The sequence below is a fragment of the Lynx rufus genome, unplaced genomic scaffold (genome assembly GCF_022079265.1).
Source record: "Lynx rufus isolate CCGP_SWC_20201006 ecotype Redwood Valley unplaced genomic scaffold, mLynRuf1.p SCAF_9, whole genome shotgun sequence".
NCBI lineage: Eukaryota > Metazoa > Chordata > Mammalia > Carnivora > Felidae > Lynx > Lynx rufus.
Genome location: NW_025814897.1, coordinates 7,011,222 through 7,033,971, shown reverse-complemented (window position 1 = coordinate 7,033,971; position 22,750 = coordinate 7,011,222). Strand labels below are relative to the sequence as shown.

General features: G+C 40.7%; 1 protein-coding gene across 1 annotated transcript in view; it reads left to right on the top strand.

Annotated features, from left to right (window-relative positions):
* Positions 1-20,631, top strand: part of CUNH11orf65 (chromosome unknown C11orf65 homolog) — a 61,539-nt gene extending 40,908 nt beyond the window's left edge. The window contains exons 7-9 of the mRNA XM_047072432.1: positions 9,998-10,168; positions 17,828-17,883; positions 20,233-20,631. Coding sequence (XP_046928388.1) covers positions 9,998-10,168; positions 17,828-17,883; positions 20,233-20,384 — 379 coding nt within the window. The 3' untranslated portion in view covers positions 20,385-20,631. The remainder of the gene's footprint in view (positions 1-9,997; positions 10,169-17,827; positions 17,884-20,232) is intronic.
* Positions 20,632-22,750: the final 2,119 nt, after the last annotated feature.

Sequence of the window (22,750 nt, the reverse complement as noted above, 5' to 3'; positions counted from 1 at the left end):
GGACCGAAGGTCCTAGTCCATGCAGTAAAGCAAGATAGAGGGAGGGGGAAGACACTGAGATTGGAAAAGAAGATCTGAAAGAGTCTTTATCCACAGTTGACATGATTGACTGGGTACACAATCCTAAGGAACCTACCAAAAAGCTACTGGAATTAATAAGTGAGTTTATCAGGGTTGTGAGATACAGAAACCAACTGTACTGCCATATTCCCGCAAGAAACATTGGGAAATTGAATTTTTAAAAAATAACATTTACAGTAGCATAAGGAAATATGAAACACCTAAGAGAAAAAAATCTGTATGACTTGTACACTAAAAACTGCAAAACACTGCTAAGAAAACTCAAAGAAGACCTAAATAAATGACGAGATATATGGTGGTCATAGTTCAGAAGACTATTGTTAAGATGTCCACTGTCTCCAAATTGATATGTGCATTCAATGCAGTAACAGTCAAAAGTTCCAGCAGGTTTTTTGGGGAAATTGACAAGTTGATTTGAAAATTTATATGGAAATGCAAAGGAGCTAGACTAGCCAAAACAATTTGGAAAAATAAAATTTAGAGAACTTTTACTACTTGATTCTAAGACTTACTACAAAGCTACTATACTCAAGACATTGTGGTATCAGCATAAAGATATATAGATTAATGGGACATAGCTGAGAAAACTTATCAATATACATGTGTATCTCACACAGGTGCCAAGGCAATATAATTGGAAAACAATATTCTTTTCAACAAATTGCATATTAAAATCAGAAAAATGAAACTTGATTTTTATCTCACACCATTTATATGAAGTTTTGTATCTGGTGAGAGATCATAGATATAAATATAAATGCCCAAACCATAAAATATATACAGGTAAGCAAAGGAGAAAATCTTAGTGACCTTGGTTCTGGCAAAATATTTTATTTTTTATTTTTACTTATTTTTTATTTTTTCCTATTTTAAGTTTTTTAATTGAGGCATAATCTGTATACAATAAAATACACAGATTCTAAGTATAATTAGATGAGTTTTGTCAATTGAATACTTCCATATAACCACCACTCAAACTAAAATTTAGAACATTCCTACCATCATCACGTCCCATTACAGTTACCCTCACACTCTCACCCTTATTCCATTTTATATCGACAAGCAGTTCATGATAAAATAAAATACAACAATATTTAAATTTTGTATGTCAAATAGTATAACAGCCCCACATAAGTCAAAGCATGTTAACATCTTTAGAAGAAATTAATTAAAAACTCAAATATGAAAAACCTACTTATCTAGGACAATGGAAGCATCAATTACTCTATTAATAAAGTTATATTAATATGTGGAAGATAATATATCCTTATATTTTAGCACATCTTGAAGGAAGAGGTACATTGAGACCCAATATTTACTAACAAAAAAAATTCAGGTATTTTCTTTGGACTGTCTGTACATTTGAGTTCTCCTAATACCTCACTTATTTTATGATGGGCAGTTTATTTCCACTGACTCTAGTTAAAGGTTTGGTGTTTTTTTGTTTGGTTTGGTTTGATTTGTTTTTTTTTTTTATAATATAATTTATTGTCAAATTGGTTTGCATACAACACTCAGTGCTCATCCCAACAGGTGCCCTCCTCAGTGCCCATCACCCATTTTCCCCTCTCTCCCACCCCTATGTACCCTCAGTTTGTTCTCGGTATTTAAGAGTCTCTTATGGTTTGCCTCTTTCCTTCTCTGTAACTTTTTCCCCCCTTTCCCCTCCCCTCTGGTCTTCTGTTAATTTCTCAGGATCCACATATGAGTGAGAACATATGGTGTCTGTCTTTCTCTGCCTGACTTTCCTTAGCATAATACCCTGCAGTTCCATCCACGTTGCTGAAAGTGGCCAGATTTCATTTTTTCTCATTTTCAAGTAGTATTCCATTGTATATATAAAACACATCTTTATCCATTCGTCAGTTGATGGACATTTAGGCTCTTTCTATAATTTGGCTACTGTTGAAAGTGCTGCTATAAACATTGGGGCACAAGTGCCCCTATGCATCGGCACTCCTGCATCCCTTGGGTAAATTCCTAGCAGTGTTATTGCTGGGTCAAAGGGGAGCTCTATTCTTAATTTTTTGAAGAACCTGCACACTGTTTCCCAGAGCGGCTGCTCCAGTTTGCATTCCCACCAACAGTGCAAGAGGGTTCCCATTTCTCCACATCCTCTCCAGCATCTATAGTGTCCTGATTTGTTCGCTTTAGCCACTCTGACTGGCGTGAGGTGGTATGTCAGTGTGGTTTTTGATTTCTATTTCCCTGATGAGGAGTGACATTGAGAATTTTTTCATGTGTCTGTTAGCCATCTGGATGTCTGCTTTGGATAAGTGTCTGTTCATGTCTTCTTCCCATTTCTTCACTGGATTATCTGTTTTTCGAGTGTGGAGTTTGGTGAGTTCTTGCATACTAGCCCTTCATCCAATATGTCACTTGGCAGATATCTTTTCCCATTCCATTGGTTGCCTTTTAGTTTTGTTGATTGTTTCCTTTGCAGTGCAGAAGCTTTTTATCTTGATGAGGTCCCGATAGTTCATCTTTGCTTTTAATTCCCTTGCCTTTGGAGATGTGTCAAGTAAGAAATGGCTGCAGCTGAGGACAGGGAGTGAATTTTAAGCAGACTCCACACTCAGCATGGAGCCCCACATGGGACTTGGTCCCATGACCCTAGGATCATGACCTGAGCTGAAATTGAGTCCTCTGCTTAACTGACTGAGCCACCCAGGCGCCCCAGTGAGGAGCAACAGAATTGTTGATGAGCTCTGTGGTGGCTGTTTTTACAGACGAGATGACAGTGGGGAAAGCGGTGATGGGATTGGTTCCTTTAGCTCACAGGAATAGTGGAACTTTGAAGTGGTGGCGGTCAGCTGGTGACACAGACTGCAGCTAAGTTCCTTTAATTCAGCAAATCCACACAGCCCCTGGCCCCTGGTACGCTGCTGTTGACCTGACCCATGTTCTTTCCCATCCCAAGCAGTAAACAAAAGGAGAAGCAATTGGCATTGGCACGGAAAGAAGAGGATGTGCCTTTACACCTTACTCTCAGGGCTGTCGGCTCTCCTGCTGTTTTCCCCCCCGGGGCTTGCACATCCCCGTCCCCACAGACCATCGTGCCTCTCCATTACTTTGGTGACCTTATACTAATCAGATGCAGTGAGCAGAAAATAAGTCCCCAGATGACTTAACAAGACAGATGCACACCAGAAGGGGAGAGAGATACATTTTGCACAATGTTAAGGGTTTGCCGCATAACTAAAGCTAATGGACATTTGGGGATTCCTTTCTAAAGTGAGAGACAAATTGCACTACCTTGTACTGTCCACCTTGAAGGCACACAGCACTTAGAGGGGCTCCCTGGATTTAGGGGGTAAAATATGCCCCATTGGGGCATGCTGCTCCAACCCATATTAGAGGTAACCTAAGGAGGCTGCCAGGCTCTAGCGGGACATGGTGTTCTTACAAACATGGTAGCAGGTCCTCGGTGTGGTCAAGCTGCCCCACCACTTCCCCTTGATGGCCAAGCAGTCCCGCCAGTATCGGAAATGTCTGTGAGAGACTGTGAACTTGTGTATGGAGTCTCCCAAGAGTTTTAATAAGAGGATCTCAGCACAGAGGGTTTAGGAGAAAGGTAGTGCCCTCTTCTGCCTACAACTGTGTTACATTTGAAAATCAATTCTGGCTCTGCTACTGGGCCCTGGTAGAGACTGGATGCTTGGCAGTGGGATTCCAGGTGCCCTGTGACTATGAACTGACCTGGGCTTTATCTAATCCAATGAACCATAAAACTGAGAGTGAACAGCATCATCTCAGAATGAAATGGATGCAGGATGGAAAAGAATGGGTCTGAGGAGGTCCAGAGAGCTCTGTAAGCTGTATGAGCCAGTGCCCAGGTTCCTTCAGCACTGCTTATGTTCACTGGCTCTGCTTCATGTCCATGCCTTTGGCTTCGTAGGGAGTCCCCTGTGACCAGCTAACAGAGAGAGACTACATTAGGTCTCATTCCCCATGGATCTGCGCAGGATTCTGGCAACATCCAAACGTGGACGGTCACTAGATTACAACCCCTCAATAGGCCCAGAAAATGGCCAAGGGTATCCTCCCAGTGAGCCCAACTGGTTTTACACTTCATGTAGGAAGGTGAAATAGCTTGAGACAGGGATCTTATTGACTGTGGGCAGTGGCTAATAACTTCTCACATAATTGGGTACTTGGAATCAAATTGGAAAAGTGGTGATTGGGTGTGGGGACATGTGTACTCAGAATGGGCATAGAGTATACTTGTGTCCTTGTGAATGCCCTCCAAAGGGTTTATGAAGCAGAAAGCCCTAAGTATTCAGATGGACAAGATGATCCATCCTGTGGATGTCGTTTTTTTCACCTGGTTGCTCACTGGAGCCATGTACAAAGTGGTCATGGGTATCAAGATCAAGGCTACAGATAGACTCATAAACATGGTCTTTTCCTCACGGAGTCTGTTCTGGCTCTATAGTCACAGCTAACTGTACAGCGAAGGCCGTTACTTTGCCTCCAGCAATGGGATGTGCTGGCTGCCTGGCGGCAGGCTGATGATATTGGACCCTTCCCATATAGAGGTGGCATCCCTTTATATGCACAGTGATAAACATTCTGGATGTGTATTTTCTTTCTCAGCTTGCGTTACTTCTGTCAGCAATACCATTTATTATAGAAGCCTTATCCATCATCATTTTATTCCACACAACATTGCCTCTACCCAGGGGGCCCATTTGCAGCAAAAGAAGTGTGGTAATAGGCTGAGAACAACCAAATACACTCACCATATGTGCCATCGCTTAGAAACAGCTGGCTTTGACAGAATGGCAGTGTGATTTGCTGAAGATCAGGCCAAGCACCAGCAGACACACACCTGGTAATAAGTCGTTGCACATGGATGCTAATCTGTCTTACTTCTTTTTTTCTTTCCTCTGTTTATTTACTCTCAAAACAGTCCTCATCCATAAGTGAGCGCTGTTTTTCTTTTTTTTTTTTAATTTTTTTTTAATGTTTATTTTTGAGAGAGAGAGACAGAACATGAGCGGGGGAGGGGCAGAACGAGAGGGAGACACAGAATCCAAAGCAGGCTCCAGGCTCTGAGCTGTCAGCACAGAGCCCGACAACGGGGTTCAAACTTGTGAATTGCAAGATTATGACCTGAGCCGAAGTCAGATGCTTACCCGACTGAGCCACCCAGGTGCCCTTGAGCTCTGTTTTTCTAATTACATGGACATTCCCAGCTCAGATTCAACAGGTCTTAAGCTGAATTTCTTACATTCCTCATCATAAAAGTTGTTTCTTTTCAGCATTCCTCTCGCCCTCGGTTTATGACACCATCATTTGTTTACCCAGTCATCCAAGCCAGAAAAGTAGAGGTTATGCTTGACTTCTTACCTTTCATCAGCCCCCATGTGTAATCTGTCATGAAGTCCTATTCTCCCTCCAAAGAATCTCCCAAAACTGGCATTTTTCTCCCTCCCTGTGGCATCTCCTCATTGTTCTCCTCTCTCCTGCATCTGCAGAGTCCTTCTGACTGGTTTCTTCCTCTCTAATCTTCTCCCCATCCCTGCAGAAATACTGAAGTGATGTTTCCAAAGCACAAATCACCTCCTTCCCTGAGACATGCCAGGGACTCACCCTTAGCTATCCCCACGTGATGCTCCCTCTCCCTAGGTTGCTCTTCTCTGGCTCAGTTACATGGCAACAAGATCTTCATCTTTGATACTTGGCTTACATACCTCCTTAGCTAGGAGATGCCTTCCCTGACTTAGCTAGGCACGGGCACTTTTTTTTGGCATGCCCTCATAGATGTCTTACATACTCATTTGTCACACTTCTGCAAATATCTGTATATTTGTCTGCCGCCTCCATTAGGAGCTCCGAAAGGACAGCTTCATTAGACCTAGTAGATGCTTAATGAATATGTGTTGCTTCTTGAATGAGTCAGTGAGTGAGTGAGTGAGTGCGTGAATCCTTATAACTGGATGTTGTAATGTTTCCTTTTTGTAAGGTTGCAGGGGATGGAGAAGAAATGTTCAAGGGATTAAGCCCTGTTTTGGGCTCTGTGCTGACAGCACGGAGCCTGCTTGGAATTCTCTCTCTCCCTCTCTGTCTCTGTCCCTCTCCACTGGTGCTTATGTACTTTTTCCTTCTCCCTCCCACTCTCTCTCAAAATAAATAAATATTTTAAAAAACCACTTCAGTTCTTACTAGGTATTTTGCATTTTAACTTCTTTTCCTGTTGGTATATTCAGAAAAAATATTTTTGTAATGTTTTCTCTCTTTCAGTTTTCTATCGTAGAAAGAGTAGATCATTTAAAACTGGATATATTGCAACATTACCTATAAAGCCAAAGTTTATATTGTTGTTTTAAATATCACTCATTTATTATAAGACAAGGTATGATTGTTATAAGGTAGTCTTCATTCTGGTCACTGTTGTTTGTATTCTACTTGCTAGTCTTTTGTTTGATTACTGTTATAGCCCACTTAACTATAAATAGTGACTAATATTTGAAGAGTTTAAAACAGAATTAAATTATTGGAATAAGTATTATAATTCTCTTTAAAACAAATCGCCTTCCTATATATCCTTGATGAGAGCAAAAATTGGTAACTGAACTGTCATAAATCACTGTTGTCAAAGGAAAAACAAATATCGTCCAGGTTTCCAAATCTAATGTCGTGTATATTTGCAAAGGTAAATTGTGGAGGAAGTCATAAAAAATGTTCTCACTCTTAGCCTTCCAGAAGTTTCTGCTTTCTAAATTCATTTTTGTTGTGGCATGAACACTAGTTCATAAACCTAGGCCATCCCTTGGGTACCATCATTCATTCATTCATTCATTCGGTACCTACTTTTTTTGAGTGCCTATTATGTTCAGGGAGTTTGGGTAGAAGAATGCAGGCTCCACAAAGGAATGCCACCTCTGTACACAGTGCTTTGCCAATGGCGGTGGCAGAAAAGTTGTGAATTCATACTTTCTTAGAATTTGTGCTCTTACTAATCAATATAAATCAAGAGGCATGTTCCTGCTTTTATGAAATTAGTTCCCATGGATCATTATCTATTTAAAGTTTGAGAAAGCAGAAACTTCATGAGGGCAGAGACATATCTTGTCACTGCCCTACCCCTTGCCATCCAGGAGTTGGTAAGCCTTCTTTTGTTGAATGCTTACTATGTGCTAGTCATCATTCTGAATGCTTTATAGGGACTTAACCTCTCAACGATGCTAAGAAGAGGGGTGTTGTGATTACCATTTTAAGGTAATCTGAGGCCCAGAAAGACTAGGTTATTTGGCAAAAGTCATAGAGCTAGTAAATCACAGAAGGAAGACTCAAAGCCAGATAGTTGGATATCGGAGTCCTACCTAGCTCTGCACTCCCACCATGCCACCTCCTAATCAATGTTGACTTAATAAGTGAAAACAATTTGAGAGTAAGTTAACTTTTTTTTTTTTTTTTATGAAGTTTATTGACAAATTGGTTTCCATACAACACCCAGTGCTCATCCCAAAAGGTGCCCTCCTCAATACCCATCACCCACCCGCCCCTCCCTCCCACCCCCCATCAACCCTCAGTTTGTTCTCAGTTTTTAACAGTCTCTTATGCTTTGGCTCTCTCCCACTCTAACGTCTTTTTTTTTTTTTCTCCCTTCCCCTCCCCCATGGGTTCCTGTTGAGTTTCTCAGGATCCACATAAGAGTGAAACCATATGGTATCTGTCTTTCTCTGTATGGCTTATTTCACTTAGCATCACACTCTCCAGTTCCATCCACGTTGCTACAAAAGGCCATATTTCATTTTTTCTCATTGCCACGTAGTATTCCATTGTGTATATAAACCACAATTTCTTTATCCATTCATCAGTTGATGGACATTTAGGCTCTTTCCATAATTTGGCTATTGTTGAGAGTGCTGCTATGAACATTGGGGTACAAGTGCCCCTATGCATCAGTACTCCTGTATCCCTTGGGTAGATTCCTAGCAGTGCTATTGCTGGGTCATAGGGTAGGTCTATTTTTAATTTTCTGAGGAACCTCCACACTGCTTTCCAGAGCGGCTGCACCAATTTGCATTCCCACCAACAGTGCAAGAGGGTTCCCGTTTCTCCACATCCTCTCCAGCATCTATAGTCTCCTGATTTGTTCATTTTGGCCACTCTGACTGGCGTGAGGTGATACCTGAGTGTGGTTTTGATTTGTATTTCCCTGATAAGGAGCGACGCTGAACATCTTTTCATGTGCCTGTTGGCCATCTGGATGTCTTCTTTAGAGAAGTGTCTATTCATGTTTTCTGCCCATTTCTTCACTGGGTTATTTGTTTTTCGGGTGTGGAGTTTGGTGAGCTCTTTATAGATTTTAGATACTAGCCCTTTGTCCGATATGTCATTTGCAAATATCTTTTCCCATTCCGTTGGTTGTCTTTTAGTTTTGTTGGTTGTTTCCTTTGCTGTGCAGAAGCTTTTTATCTTCATAAGGTCCCAGTAATTCACTTTTGCTTTTAATTCCCTTGCCTTTGGGGATGTGTCGAGTAAGAGATTGCTACGGCTGAGGTCAGAGAGGTCTTTTCCTGCTTTCTCCTCTAAGGTTCTGATGGTTTCCTGTCTCACATTTAGGTCCTTTATCCATTTTGAGTTTATTTTTGTAAATGGTGTGAGAAAGTGGTCTAGTTTCAACCTTCTGCATGTTGCTGTCCAGTTCTCCCAGCACCATTTGTTAAAGAGGCTGTCTTTTTTCCATTGGATGTTCTTTCCTGCTTTGTCAAAGATGAGTTGGCCATATGTTTGTGGGTCTAGTTCTGGGGTTTCTATTCTATTCCATTGGTCTGTGTGTCTGTTTTTGTGCCAGAGAGTAAGTTAACTTTAAAAATGGAATACAGGGGCGCCTGGGTGGCGCAGTCGGTTAAGCGTCCGACTTCAGCCAGGTCACGATCTCGCGGTCCGTGAGTTCGAGCCCCGCGTCAGGCTCTGGGCTGATGGCTCGGAGCCTGGAGCCTGTTTCGGATTCTGTGTCTCCCTCTCTCTCTCTGCCCCTCCCCCATTCATGCTCTGTCTCTCTCTGTCCCAAAAATAAATAAACGTTGAAAAAAAAATTAAAAAAAAAATGGAATACAAATGTAGATCTTAAAATGAAAAACCAAAAGAAAAATGCACCTTTCTAATATTCTTTGTGAGGAATGCTAACTTGTCTCTACGCACTCAGTTCACGTTGTGTGGATGCATTCATTCATGTGCTCAGGCTACCGTAAGACAGAACAGTGCTGCCCAAGAAGTCTGGACTTGGAGTCAAATTCAGACACTGGCTCTGGCATCTATTTACTATGCACATGATCTTGAAGAATTTAACTTCTCCAGCTTTTGACTTCCTCATCCATAAAATGGAAATAAAAATAGCTGTCACAAACGGCTTTGTCTTTTTAAAGTGAATCAAACACGATGATGTATGAAAAGTACCTGACACAAAAAAAGATGTTACCATCTTGTCTTCCCTTTGCCTCTCCCTCCCTTTCTCCTTCTTGCTCCCCTCCCCTTTACTCTTCTTAGCTGCCATTAGCCATGTGACCTTATAAAAGTCAGTCAACTCTTCCAGGACTTAATTTCTCTCCTATAAGACAAGAGGACTAGTTATTTGGTTCCCAAGATCCTTTGACTCTATAATCCTATGATCCAGTGATTTAATAACTTGCTTTTTCATTATATCATAACAGCCCAATGTACTGAGGGGTGGGTTTTGAAATGAGGCCTCACCGTTTAGTGCGGTTGGCTAAGTTGTTTTGTTTCATTTTTTCCCAAACATCCCATCACACAGAACCTGGTCTGAATGTATTTGAGTTAAATAGGGTGAAAACTTGGTTTAAATATGTAAATAGTTTTGCAATAACAACACATATGTTAACTGCATCTACTAGTAATCACCTGTCTGACAAGGTTTATATCTCCCTTCCCTTCCCCTGTTTAGGTACTATACAGGAAGCCTAGAGGCCAGGTCAACAAATGCTAAAACTCTAGGTTTAATCCACACAGCAACGAAGGGGCTAATGAGAGCTGTCGAAATCGGTGGAATAGATTCGGTGATGGAATGGGAGGTGGATGAAGTGCTCAACTGGACAAACACGCTGAACTTTGATGAGTAAATACATGCTGCTTTTGTTGGGGAGCAGGGCAGGCCTCATATATTTTTCTGTTTCCCACTCCCGTGTTGAATCTTGGACCCACAAATGTAACATTTACTTAAAAAAAGAGTATCGTTTGTCTAGAAAAAAGAAGAAATGAAGGAAGAATGTTTAAAAAGATGATGTAAAAGTAGAAAAAGAAAATTAGACTTAGGTGTTCTTTTTTTTTTTTTATGTTTACTTTTGAGAGAGAAAGAGAGTGTGAGAGGGGGGAGGTGCAGAGGGAGAGAGGGACGCAGGATCCAAAGCAGGCTCTGCTCTAACTACAGACAGCCTGATGCCGGGCTCAAGCTTGCAAACCACGAGATCGTGACGTGAGCCAGTCGGAAGCCTCACCGACTGGGCCACCCACTCACCCCTAGGTGTTCTTTTTTTTAATTGAAGTGTAGTCAACTTACAATGTTATATGAGTTTTAGGTCTATAACATAGTGATTCAGCAATTCTATAGATAGCTCGGTGCTCACCGCATGAAGTACACTCCCCATCTGTCACCATACAGCTTTACTACAACATTATTAACTGTATTCCCGGTGCTGTACTTTTCACATCTGTGACTTACTTATTTTGTAACTCGAAGTGTGTACCTCATGATCCCCTTTATCTATTTCACCCATCCCTCCACCCACCTCCCCTTTGACAACCACTAGTTCTATTTTTTGTTTATTCATTTTTTTTCTTAGATACCACACAAAGTGAAATCTTATGGTACTTGTCTTTCTCCATGTAACTTATTTCACCTAGCACTATACCTTCTAGGTTCCTCCATATTTTCACATGTCAAGATCTCATTCTTTCTTTATGGCTGAGTAATATTCCACTAAATATCCATTCATCCATCAGTGGACCCTTGGGTTGCTTCCATTTTGTGGCTACTGTAAATAATGTTGCAGTAAACATATATATCTTTACAAATCCGTATTTTTTTTTCTTTTGGTAAATACCCAGTAGTGAAATTACTGGATCAAATGGTATTTCTATTTTTAATTTTTAGGAACATCTGTAATATTTTCCACTGTAGTGCACCAATTTACATTCCCATCAACAGTGCATGAGGGTTTCCTTTTCTCCACATCCTCACCAATGGTTACTGTTTCTTGTCTTTTTGATTCTAGGCACTTTGACAAGTAGAGGGTGATATCTCATTGTGGGTTTAATTTGCATTTGCCTGATGATTAGTGATGTTGAGCATCTTCATAAATTTGTTGGCCATCTGTATGTCTTCTTTGAAAAAAAATGTTTATGCGTGTGTCTTCTGCCCATCTCTTTATATGTTTTGGATATTAACCCCCTATTGAATATTTCATCTGTAAATATCTCCCATTCAGTAGGTTGCCTTTTCATTTTGTTTACAGTTTACTTCGCTTTGTAAAAACTTTTTATTTTGGTGTAATCCCAGTAGTTTATTTTTGGTTTTTTGTGTTCTTTGCCTGAGGAGACATAGCTAGAAAAATGTTTGTGAGGCCAATATTGAGAAATAACTGCCTACATTTTTTTTTCCTAGGAGATTTATGGTTTTAGGCCTCACATTTAGGTCTGTAATCATTTTGAGTTTATTTTTCTGTGTGGTTTGAGAAAGTAGTCCAGCTTCGTTCTTTTGCATGTAGCTGTCCAGTTTAACCAGCGCTATTTATTGAAGAGAATATTGTATATTCTTGCCTCCTTTGTCATAGACTACTTGATCATATAAGCATGGATTTATTTCTGGCTCTGTATCCTATTCCACTGATTTACATGTCTGTTTTTGTGCCAGTACCAAACTGTTTTAATTACTATAGCTTTGTGTAGTGTATTTTGAGATCTCGGATTGTGATACCTCCAGCTTTGTTCTTTCTCAAGATTGCTTTGGCCATTTGGGGTCTTTTGTGTTTCCATATGACTTGTAGGATTATATGGTTTGTTCTGTGAGTAATGCTCTTGGTATTTTGATAGGGATTGCAATTAAATCTGTGTATTGCTTTGGGTAGTATGAACATTTTAGCAACATTAATCTTCTAAAGTGCGAGCACAGTATATCTTTCTCTTTGTGTTGTGTTCATTTGCTTTCATCTGTGTCTTACCGTTTTCAGAGTATGGGTCTTTCACCACCTTGGTTAAGTTTTTTCCTAGGTATTTTATTCTTTTTGGTGCAGTTGTACATGGAATTGTTTTCTTAATTTTTCTTTCTGCTACTTCATTATTAGTGCTTAGAAATGCAACAGATTTCTGTATTATATTAATTTTGCATTCTGCAACTTTGTTAAACTCATTTATGAGTTCTAATAGCTTTTTGGTGGCGTCCTTCAGGTTTTCTATATATAGTATCATGTCAACTGCATTAGTGACAGTTTGACTTCTTCCTTACCAATTTAGATGCCTTTTATTTCTTGTTTTGTTGTTGTGGCTAGGACTTCCAGTACTATGTTCAATACAAGTGGTGAGTAGACGTTCTTGCCTTGTCCCTGATTTTGGAAGAAAGGCTCTCAGTTTTTCGCCGTTGTGAGCTATGGGTTTTTCCTATGTAGCCTTTATTATATTGAGGTATATTCCCTCTAAACCCACTTGTTTGAGAGTTGTTTTGTTTTTTTTTAATCATGAATGATGTTGTATTTTGTCAGATGGTTTTTTTCCCATCTATTGAGAGGATCATATGTTTTTTCTTCTTCTTCTTGTTAACATGATGTATCATATTGATTTGCAGCTCCTGAGCCCCTTTTGCATCCCTAGACTAAATCCCACTTGCTTGTGGTGAATTAATCTTTCAGTGTATTATTGAATTCGCTTTGTTAATATTTTGTTGAGGATTTTTGCATCTATGTTATCAGGTCAATTAGCCCATAGTTTCGTTTGGTTTTGTGTTTCTGTCATGTCTGACTGGTTCTGGTATCAGGGTGATACTGGCCTCACAGAATGAATTTGGAAGTTTTCCTTTCTCTTGTATTTTTTGGAACATTTGAGAAGAATAGGTATTAACTTTTCTTAAAATGTTTGGTAGGGGCACCTGGGTGGCTCAGTCGGTTAAGCATGCAACTTCAGCTCAGGTCATGATCTCAGGTTTGTGGGTTCAAGCCCTGTGTCTGGCTCTGTGCTGACAGCTCAGAGCCTGAAGCCTGCTTCAAATTCTGTGTCTCCCTCTGTCTCTGCCCCTACCCTGCTCTCACTCTGTCTCTCTCTCTCTCCAAAAATAAATAAGCATTAAAAAAATTTTAAATGTTTGGTAGAATTCATGTATGAAGGCGTATAGTCATGGACTTTTGTTTGTTGAGAGGTTTTTGATTACTGATTCATTTTCATTACTAGTAATTGACATGTTCAAATTTTACTATTTCTTCCTCATTCACTTTTAGAACATTGTATGTTTCTAGGAATGTATCCATTTCTTCCAGATTGTCCAATTTGTTGGCATATAATTTTACATAACATTCTCTTATAATCTTTTGTATTTTGGGCATCTGCTGTAATTTCTCCTTCATTTCTGATTTTATTCTCTTTTTTTCTTGATGAGTCTAAAGGTTTATCAGTTTTGATCTTTTCAGAGAACTACCTCTTGGTTCCATTGATCCTTTCTATTTTTCTTTTAGTGTCTATGTTATTTATTTCCTCTCTAATCTTTAGTATTTTTTCCTCCTACTAGCTTTGGGCCTAGTTTGTTCTTTTTTTTTTTTTTTCTTTTGGTTCCGTAGGTGTAAGCTAGCTTGTTTGTTTGAGGTTTTTCTTGTCTCTTGAGTTAGGCCTGCATTACTATAAACTTGCCTCTTAGAACGGCCTTTGCTGCATCCCACTGATTTTGGACTGCTGTGCTTTCATTTTCATTTGTTTCTGTGTATTTCTCATTTCCTCTCTGATTTCTTGGTTGACCCATTGGCTATTTAGTAGTATGTTGTTTAGCTTCCATATGTTTGTGATTTTTTTTTTCAGTTTTTTTCTTTTTTTAACTGATTTCTAGTTTCATACTGTTGTGGTCAGAAAAGATGCTTGATGTGATTTCAGTCTTTGTAAATTTATTGACACTTGTTTTCTGGCCTGGCTTTGTGGTCTAACATTTGATCTATCTTGGAGAATGTCCTTTGTGCCTGCACTTGAAAAGAATACATATTCTGCATTTGGATGGAATTTTCTCTAGACATCTGTTAGCTTCATCTGGTCTAATATGTCGTTCAGAGCCACTGTTTTCTTATTGATTTTCCGTGTGGGCAGTCTGTCCATTGACATAGGTGTGGTGTTAAAATCCCCTAGTATTATTATATAATTGTCTGTTTCTCCCTTCATATCTGTTAACATTTGCTAGGTGCCTCTGTGTTGGGTGCAGAGATATTTACAATGGTTATATCATCTTGTTGGATTGATCCCTTCATCATTGTGTAATGCCATTCTTTGTCCCTTGTTTCTTTGTTTTAAAGTCTATCTTATCTGATATAAATATTGCTACCCTGGCTTTTTTTCTGCTTCCATTTGCATTATTCCATGCCTTCACTTTCAGTCTATATGTGTCTTTAGTTTGAAGTGATTTCTTACAGGCAGCATATAGGTCTTGTGTGTTAATCCATTTCCTCGCCCTTTGTCTTTTGATTGGAATGTTTAGTCAGTTTTCATTTAAAGTACTTGTTCATAGGTAAACACTTATTGCCATTTTGTTAATTTTTTTCTGCTCGTTTTTGTAGTTCTTTTCTGTTCCTTTCTTGTTCTCTTGCTTTCTTTTGTATAGTTTGATGGCTTTCTTTAGTGCTGTGCTACAGTATTCTAACTTTTCGTATTGAGCCCTGGACAACAAAAGTTTCCCAGGAATCCAGCGTGATAATTTGGGAATATTTCATTAACATTACTGAGCTCAAGCTACTGATTATCTCAGGCAAGACCAAACTTGCAAAGACCTTCTGCTACTAATGGCAGATGTCAGGTGTAAGTACCTTTTCCACAGCATATTCATGGTCTTCACAGTCTTCTCTTTGTTAGATCTTTGTAGTCATTTAGATGTTCGTAGTTGTCTTAATGACACCTTGTTTGTTGAGAATTTCAGAGTCTGACATTTCCCTTTAGGAAAATTTGTAGCCACTGAAATCTGTGGACGGTTTTCAATAAAGCATTAGAATGACATAAATGTGTTGAACATTGATGTTGAATGGTACAAGCCAGTCTCTTCCCAAAAGGCTTGTGTGCCAGCCCCTGGTATGACAGATGGACCCTCCACTGGGAACCGTCATGTGCATCTTATGATGCACATTATAACAGTACCAACTGAGTACAATATTGTTATTATGTACTTTAAAGAATAGGCAGAGTCAACCTAACTCCTGGACTCAAGTACACTGATGAGTACTGTTGTCCTTCTGTGGTATCCACAGATATGTTGCTGCAGGCACTTAGAATGTAAAACAGTCCTTGTGTTAGCGTCACCAACTCACCCACAGGATGGCCACGGTGACTGTTGCCAGCGTTTATCCTGCTGGACTTCAGGGTCATCTTCTCTATCAAGATGGATGTTCCTCTTCCAGGGTCTTCCTATTTTTCAAAACTGCAAGTGAATTTTGACATAACCTGTTACGTGGTCAGCTGCTGGACTAGCTTTGTCTCCTGATATTCTGTGAATCCTGTTGGTGAGAGCTCTTTGCCCATGTGTGTTATGGGTAGTCTCCATGTCTGGAGCTGCTCCTTTGATATCTAAGACGTGTAGTTATGTGGCCTTTCTAGCCAGGGACTTTTCCTGGGCCATTAAGATGTTAAGTGTAGACTTCTGAGGGATTCAGCATAGATTCCATATACACTTTATTCTGTAAAAAAAAGTTCCAAAAATATCTTCATGGGAAAGACAGATGAGCTCTATGATATACACAGCATGGTAATGCTCTCATTAGATTGTTGCTTCTGTTTGTAAAACTTAGATTTCTTATCAGTTACAGCTGGTATGTTCATGATGAGAAAAATATTTTTATCAATTTTTATCAATTAAATAAATTCATGTCCTAATCGCAGGTAGAACAGGGTTATTGATCAGCTTAAAGATGAGATATGTTTGTGCCCCAGAGTGTTAGGTCATAGAATAAATTGATTGAAGGTCCTTTATCTTGGTTCCTTGAAAGTGGAATGAGAACTTTCAGTATATGAACCCAAGGAAGGAGGATGATTGACCAACACCTGATAGCACTCCTATCCGAGCAACCGCTGAGGGCAGAATTGGCCTAAAGTTTTTTTAAAGTTTATTTATTTATTTTGAAAGAAACAGAGACAGCAAGAGCGGGGGGGTGGGGGGTGGGGGGTGGGGGGGGGTAGAGAGAGAGAGAGGGAGAGAGAGAATATGAATGAATGAATGAATCCCAAGCGGGCTCTGCACCACCAACCAGCACAGAGCCAGACACAGGGCTTGACCTCACGAAACTGAGATCATGACCTGAGCCAAAACCAAGAAATGCACGCTCAGCTGACTGAGCCCCCCAAGCACCCTGAATTTGCCTGAATTTAAGGTCAAGCCAGATTGAATTGTCTACCAAGACATCCTGGAGGGAGTTTCCACTGCCTTCTGTTTTGTTGCACCTTTTTCATGTGACAGTAACCCAGGAGCACCCATTTAAGGCTATAAAGTTCTTGGAGTAAAGGTACCAGTAACAGGAAGGAGACAAGTTAGACACGATACTTTGTTTTAATTAAATACTCTTGGATAATATGTACCTTCCTATACCAACAACAACAAAACTTCAGAAACAGCAAAACTAAAAATTCACATGGAATATATAAATACTTGAAAAATCACAGAGTTTTCTGAATTATATGATTCAGAATTCTCATTTTTGCTCTACGAGGTCCCTTTTCAGCACCTTTTGGTACCAACTCCTTACTTGATTTCTTGGGTGCAACCACCTCCTTACGTGATTTCAAGGAGGCTTGGGAAAGGGGGGTGCAGAGCCTAAGATGAAATAGGGTAAGTCTCAGGAAACCTGCCTCTTGAAAGGCATCTTTACCTCCTCTTTGTAGCTCATCAGGTAGCCTTATCCCTTCCTGTTCTACCTCTTCCTGGGCTGCCTTGTCTACCTGTTTAGGGAACAGATGTGGCAGCCCTGAAGTTGTGCTTGATTTAAGTGTCATTGCTCATATTTACTGGGCACGACAAAGGTAGCATTGTTGTCCCAGTAAGATCATAAAGCACACACTTTTCATTTCCATTGACATGCTGAAAACCGTAAGTCTGGCAATCCAGAGCCAAGGAGAAAGTTTGTTGGGTTGTTGTTGTTGTTGTTTTCCCCTGACTTTTTCCCTCCCAGAGAATTTTCTGTTTGTACTTTTAATTTAGAAGTTAAGATCTTAGTATGCCCTCAACTGAGGACATGGTCTTGCAAGAAGGAAACAGGATAAAATGAGAAGAGGGGTGTGCTGGACGGAGCTCAGAGGGCACGAATATGGTAGATGGTAGGCACCATTTTTATTCCTCCTCCAATTCCTTGTTCTAGGGGTTACTTTAGATACATGAGAGTTAGTTGGCCATGGAAAAGTCATGAGAATTAGACATTTGCACCTGTGAATTAGTCGGCATCAGTTCAAGATTTCATAGAGAAAGTGGAATTTTACAAGTAGTCTAACACGTACTAATGGATCAGTTGATTATTAATACGTTGATTCAGTTTAATGAATGCCCATATAATGTGCTTAGGTATATTGCCAACTGGAAGGAAATTGCTACAAGCAACTCTTCAGCTAACTTCAAAAGTAGGTGATTTTGAGGGTTGCTGGAGGGGAGGTGGCTGGGGGATGGGCCAGATGGGTGACGGACGTCGAGGAGGGCACTTTTCGGGATGAGCACCGTGTGTCATATGTAAGAGGTGAATCACCAGTTTCTGCTCCTGAAGCCAAGACTACACTGGATGTTAACTAACTTGAATGTAAATTTTTTAAAAAGTAGGTGATTTTTAGTAATACTTTATGGGAAATTCTTATGAAGAAAACGATACATTCCACACACGGACATGCTTCGAAGCACCTAGCATTTCAGCACCCTACACTGTGCAGAGACACCAATGAATTTGCCAAGTCATTTGTACCTTTATGTGTAAGATTGTTATTTGGGAATAGAAGAAAATTTTGTTTTATTTAGGTTGGAAAAATGGTTGAAAGAAATGAATCCTCCCCTTAAAAAGTTGCTTCTCTCATGGTTTCCATAATTATTTTTAATGAGCAAGCTTCATTTGGCGAAATAAACGCCTCAAAATGTTAGGAGTGTTCTTGAGGCTCTATGCCGCCATTGTGCTGCCGCGGATAGCGTGTTGAGGAGGCCTAGTCTCATGTCCTAGAAATATCACTAGTCCTAACGTAGCTGATGCCTAATTGCGGTTGTTGTACATTCTGGGGGTCCGGGTTCTGTCCTGCGATCGCCAGTGAGAGGCAGTACAGCGGAGAGGTTACGCGGGTGGGGTGTTGATTCAGGCTGCCTGGCTTTGGTTCCTGGCCCGACAGTGTACTTACTGGCTGCGTGATCCTGGGGAAGTTACCAGCTCCGTTTCCCCCTCTCTAAAATGAGAATACCAGTGGCAGCTCTTAGGTCGTTGTGAGGTAATAAGAGATAATACATGTGAAGAGCTTAGAATGGCGCCTCGCATGTAACACGTACTCCCTAAGCGTCCGCTGTCATTCGCCTTAACCTACCCACTCATTTCCGAGCCAGAGCCGCCCCCACGGCCCAAGCGTCCTTCATCCCCTTCAGGCTTCTCCCAACAGCCTCCAAACTGGTAAGCAGCCAGGGTGCTCCCCTCACAATAGGTAATGATCTTTTACAGATTTAAATCAGTACAGTGAAAGCATTTGTTTAACAAAATCTTCTCTTTCAATTACCGCGTGAAGTGCTGTCTGAAAGCGCTTTATAAGATTAGCTCGTTTAATTTTCAGAACAACTCAGTGAGACGAGGTTCCTGTTACAGATGAGCAAAGAGATACCAAGTTACTTGCTCAGGGTCACCCAGTCAGTTCCTGGGATGGCTGGGATTTGAACTGAGGCAGGCTAGCTTCAGAAACCACGCTCTTTAACGACGAGGACCTTCTGCAGCTTCTCCTAATTTTCCACTGCATTTGGAATAAAACCCTGACGTCATCATGGCCTTCTGGCTCGGCCTCTGGCCACCCTTCCACTCTTACGCCCTGCTGGCCCCCCCTCACTCCCAAACCTGCATCACCAGCCTCTCGCCTGTTCCTCAGAAATGCTCTGCGGTGGTTTCCGCTCGAGGGCTTTCATGGAGTTGATGGCCTTCTAGAGAACAGCTGTAGGTAACTACCCTGACTTGACTGCAGGGATTTGTCTCTTTGATACTAAATCCCCAATGTGTAGCAAGTAGTAGGTCCTCAATGGCAGAGGAAAGAATATGAAGGAATGACAAGTATAAAAACCGAAGCAGAGAATATAAATACTGAGTTAAAAGAGATTACTGTGAAGAGAAGGAAAGTGATAGCATGGTCATTGGAAGGGGCATAGAATCGAGTGGTGGAGATTTGCACTATGAGCGAAGTCAGTGGAAGATGACGCGTGGTGGTTGGTGGCATGGGAGAAGAGGAGAGAATGTGTGTCATTGCTCCAAGAAGCACGAGGAAATCAAATCACGAGAAGGTTTGGAACCTTTTCTCTGGAACCGTGAGCTAATAATCATGGAGCACTAGCTAAATGTCAGACTAACTAAACGCTAGTTTTTTTACATGCACCATCGCACTTAATTCTCATGATTATGAGGTACGTATGTGCTATTATTATCCCCGTTTTACAGATGAGGACATTGAGAGGCTAAGTAACTTGCCCCAAATTACACAGCTACTTAGTAGTGGATCAGACCTCAAATCCAGGTCCTGCAGAACCTTTTGTAGACCATGGACCACTATGGTAGTGAAAAGTAGGATGAACTGAGAAACTTGAGACACGTATGGTTTCAGTTAAGTAGTAGGATAGAAAAGCGCCTGCTTGAAGCAGGGTAGGAAGGGATGGGAAAAGGACCTTACGTGGCATATAGCGAGTAGCATATTGAATGAGTCTACACCTTACCTGTGACACCTTTCTAAACATTTGTCATTTCTCTCTAGGTTTCCCATTTGAGCAAGCACGGAAACGAGGATACGACTATGCAGATATATCAGAGGAGAAATTGGGAATCCCAGAAGATACTTTAGATGGAAGTTTTTATGAAAAACCAAATTTTCCTAGACTATCACCTGATCTCACTTACGGAGTATAAAGTTCTCCGCTTTCCTGAGCGGTAGCCCTTCACCCCGACTCCATCAGTTACTGTCAAGAGATCGTTTACTCTGACTGGAATGACTTGTGTGTTCTTGGCACAGAATCTGTCTACCTCAAGTAAATAAGGAAGCCTAAAGAGAAATAAGACATCAGACTCAAAACAACGGTCATGAAAATGTAGAAATTATTCCTTGTATTTGAAGAAACTGCAGTAATCTCACAGTCACACGTAAATAAATACATTTAGGTGCAAAAAAAAAAATCTTTGGATTTTCTTCTTGAAGCATTCTTCGGGTGTTCATGTCAGAGCTCTTTTTCCATTTAAAAAAGGAAAGGGGCACTTGGGTGGCTCAGTCTGTTAAGCGTCCAGCTTCGAGTCAGGTCATGATCTTGGGGTCAGGGAGTTGGTCAGTGAGTTCGAGCCCCACGTCGGGCTCTGTGCTGACAGCTCGGAGTCTGGAGTCTGCTTCGGATTCTGTGTTGCCCTCTGTCTCTGCCCCTCCCCCACTCATGCTCTGTCTCTGTCTCTCAAAAATGAATAAATGTTAAAAAAAATTAATAAATAATCTAAAAGGAATAAGGGCAGTGTAACAAGTTTTCCTTTTATCTGAAAAGCAAAAGCCCAACCAGAAGTCCCAGCGTTAGTCACCTCAGGCATCCTTGAAATGAAACTAGGTCACGGGGCACCCTTAGCTCAAGGAGCTAGAAGAGCAAAAATCTGTCTTTCATCTTCCACAGGGGGAGGAGTAGAGGAGTGGAGGTAACTGCTGGGCTTCCCATATCCTTCACGTCTGAATTACTGTGTGTTCCCAGAAGCATCCTTTGCTACGAGCCCTCGTCACACTGGTCATTCTGGGTCTTTATTAGTTTGTATTTTAGAGAGAGCATGTGTGCAAGTGGGGTAGAGGGACAGAGAGAGAGAGAGAGAGAGAGAATTCCAAATAGGTTCCATGCTCAGCACGAAGCTGGACACAGGGCTTGATCCCAGTACCCTGGCATCACGACCTGAGCTGAAATCAAGAGTCGGACGCTCAACCGACTGAGCCATCCAGGTGCCCCATCACACTATACCTTTAAAAGCCTGGGTGGCTCAGTCGGTTAAGCGTCCGACTCTTGATTTCAGCTCAGGTCGTGATCTTGAGGTTCATGAGAGCGAGCCCAATGTGGGGCTCTGTGCTGAGAGTGCAGAGCCTGCTTGGGACTCTCTCTCTGCCCCCTCACACACTTGTGCACACGCTCTTTCTCAAGATAAATAAACATTAAAAAAAATCTATATATAAGCCTAATAGACTAGGGGCTTGTACCCTCAAGTATTAAAAAAAAAACCCACATCATTCAGAGGATCTACTATATATTTAAGAAAAAAAAATCAGATTTCTTGAGCTATAATTTACATCTACCCATTTTGAGTATTCAGTTTGAGTTTCGACAAATGTATACATTCATGTCAATTTCACATTCAAGCTAGATAGTATTTCTGTCATCCCCAGATTATGCATCTGGAGTCAATCCACTCATTTCACCTTGAGCCCCTGGAAACCACTGATCTTTCAATCACTACAGTTCTGCCTTTGCTAGAATGTCACGTAAATGGAATGATTCTATATGTGGCCTTCCTTGGTTTAGCTTCTTTCATTTAGCATAATGCTTTTGAGATTCATCTTGTCGCTCTTATCAGTAGCTCATTCCTCTTTTAATAACTAGTGTTCCATTGTATGGCTTTACCACAGTTTGTTTATCCATTCACCAGTTGATGGACGTTCGGTTGTTTCCAGTTTGGGATCGTTATGAATGAAGATGCTGTGAACACTCATGTAGAGTCTTTGTGGGGACATATGTTTTCTTTTGTCTTGGGAAATACCTGTGAGAGGGAACTAAGGCAAACTCTATTTTGTAAGAACCTGTTTTTTATTCTTTTTTTTTTTTTTAATTTATCATTGGAGCATAATTGACATACAGTGTTATATTAGTTTCAGGTACAGAAGATACTGATTTGACAATTCTATCAATGTATACAACAGTCACCATTGCCCACAACTACTGTTTCATATCCTTATTTATTTTATATCTGGAAGTTTGTGCCTCTTAATCTCCATCTATTTTGATCAACACCCCCCATCCACCTCCTGTCAGCAACCACCAGTTTGTTCTCTGTATTTAAACTGTTTATTTTTTTGTTTTGTTTTTAGATTCCACATATAAGTGGAATTATGTAGTGTTTGTCTTTGACTTATTTCACTTAGCATATAATAATATCTCAAGGTCCATCCATGTTGTCACGAATGGCAAGATTTCACTTTTTTTTATGTCCAAGTAATATTCTAGTGTGTGTGGCACCTGGGTGGCTCAGTCACTTAAGCACCT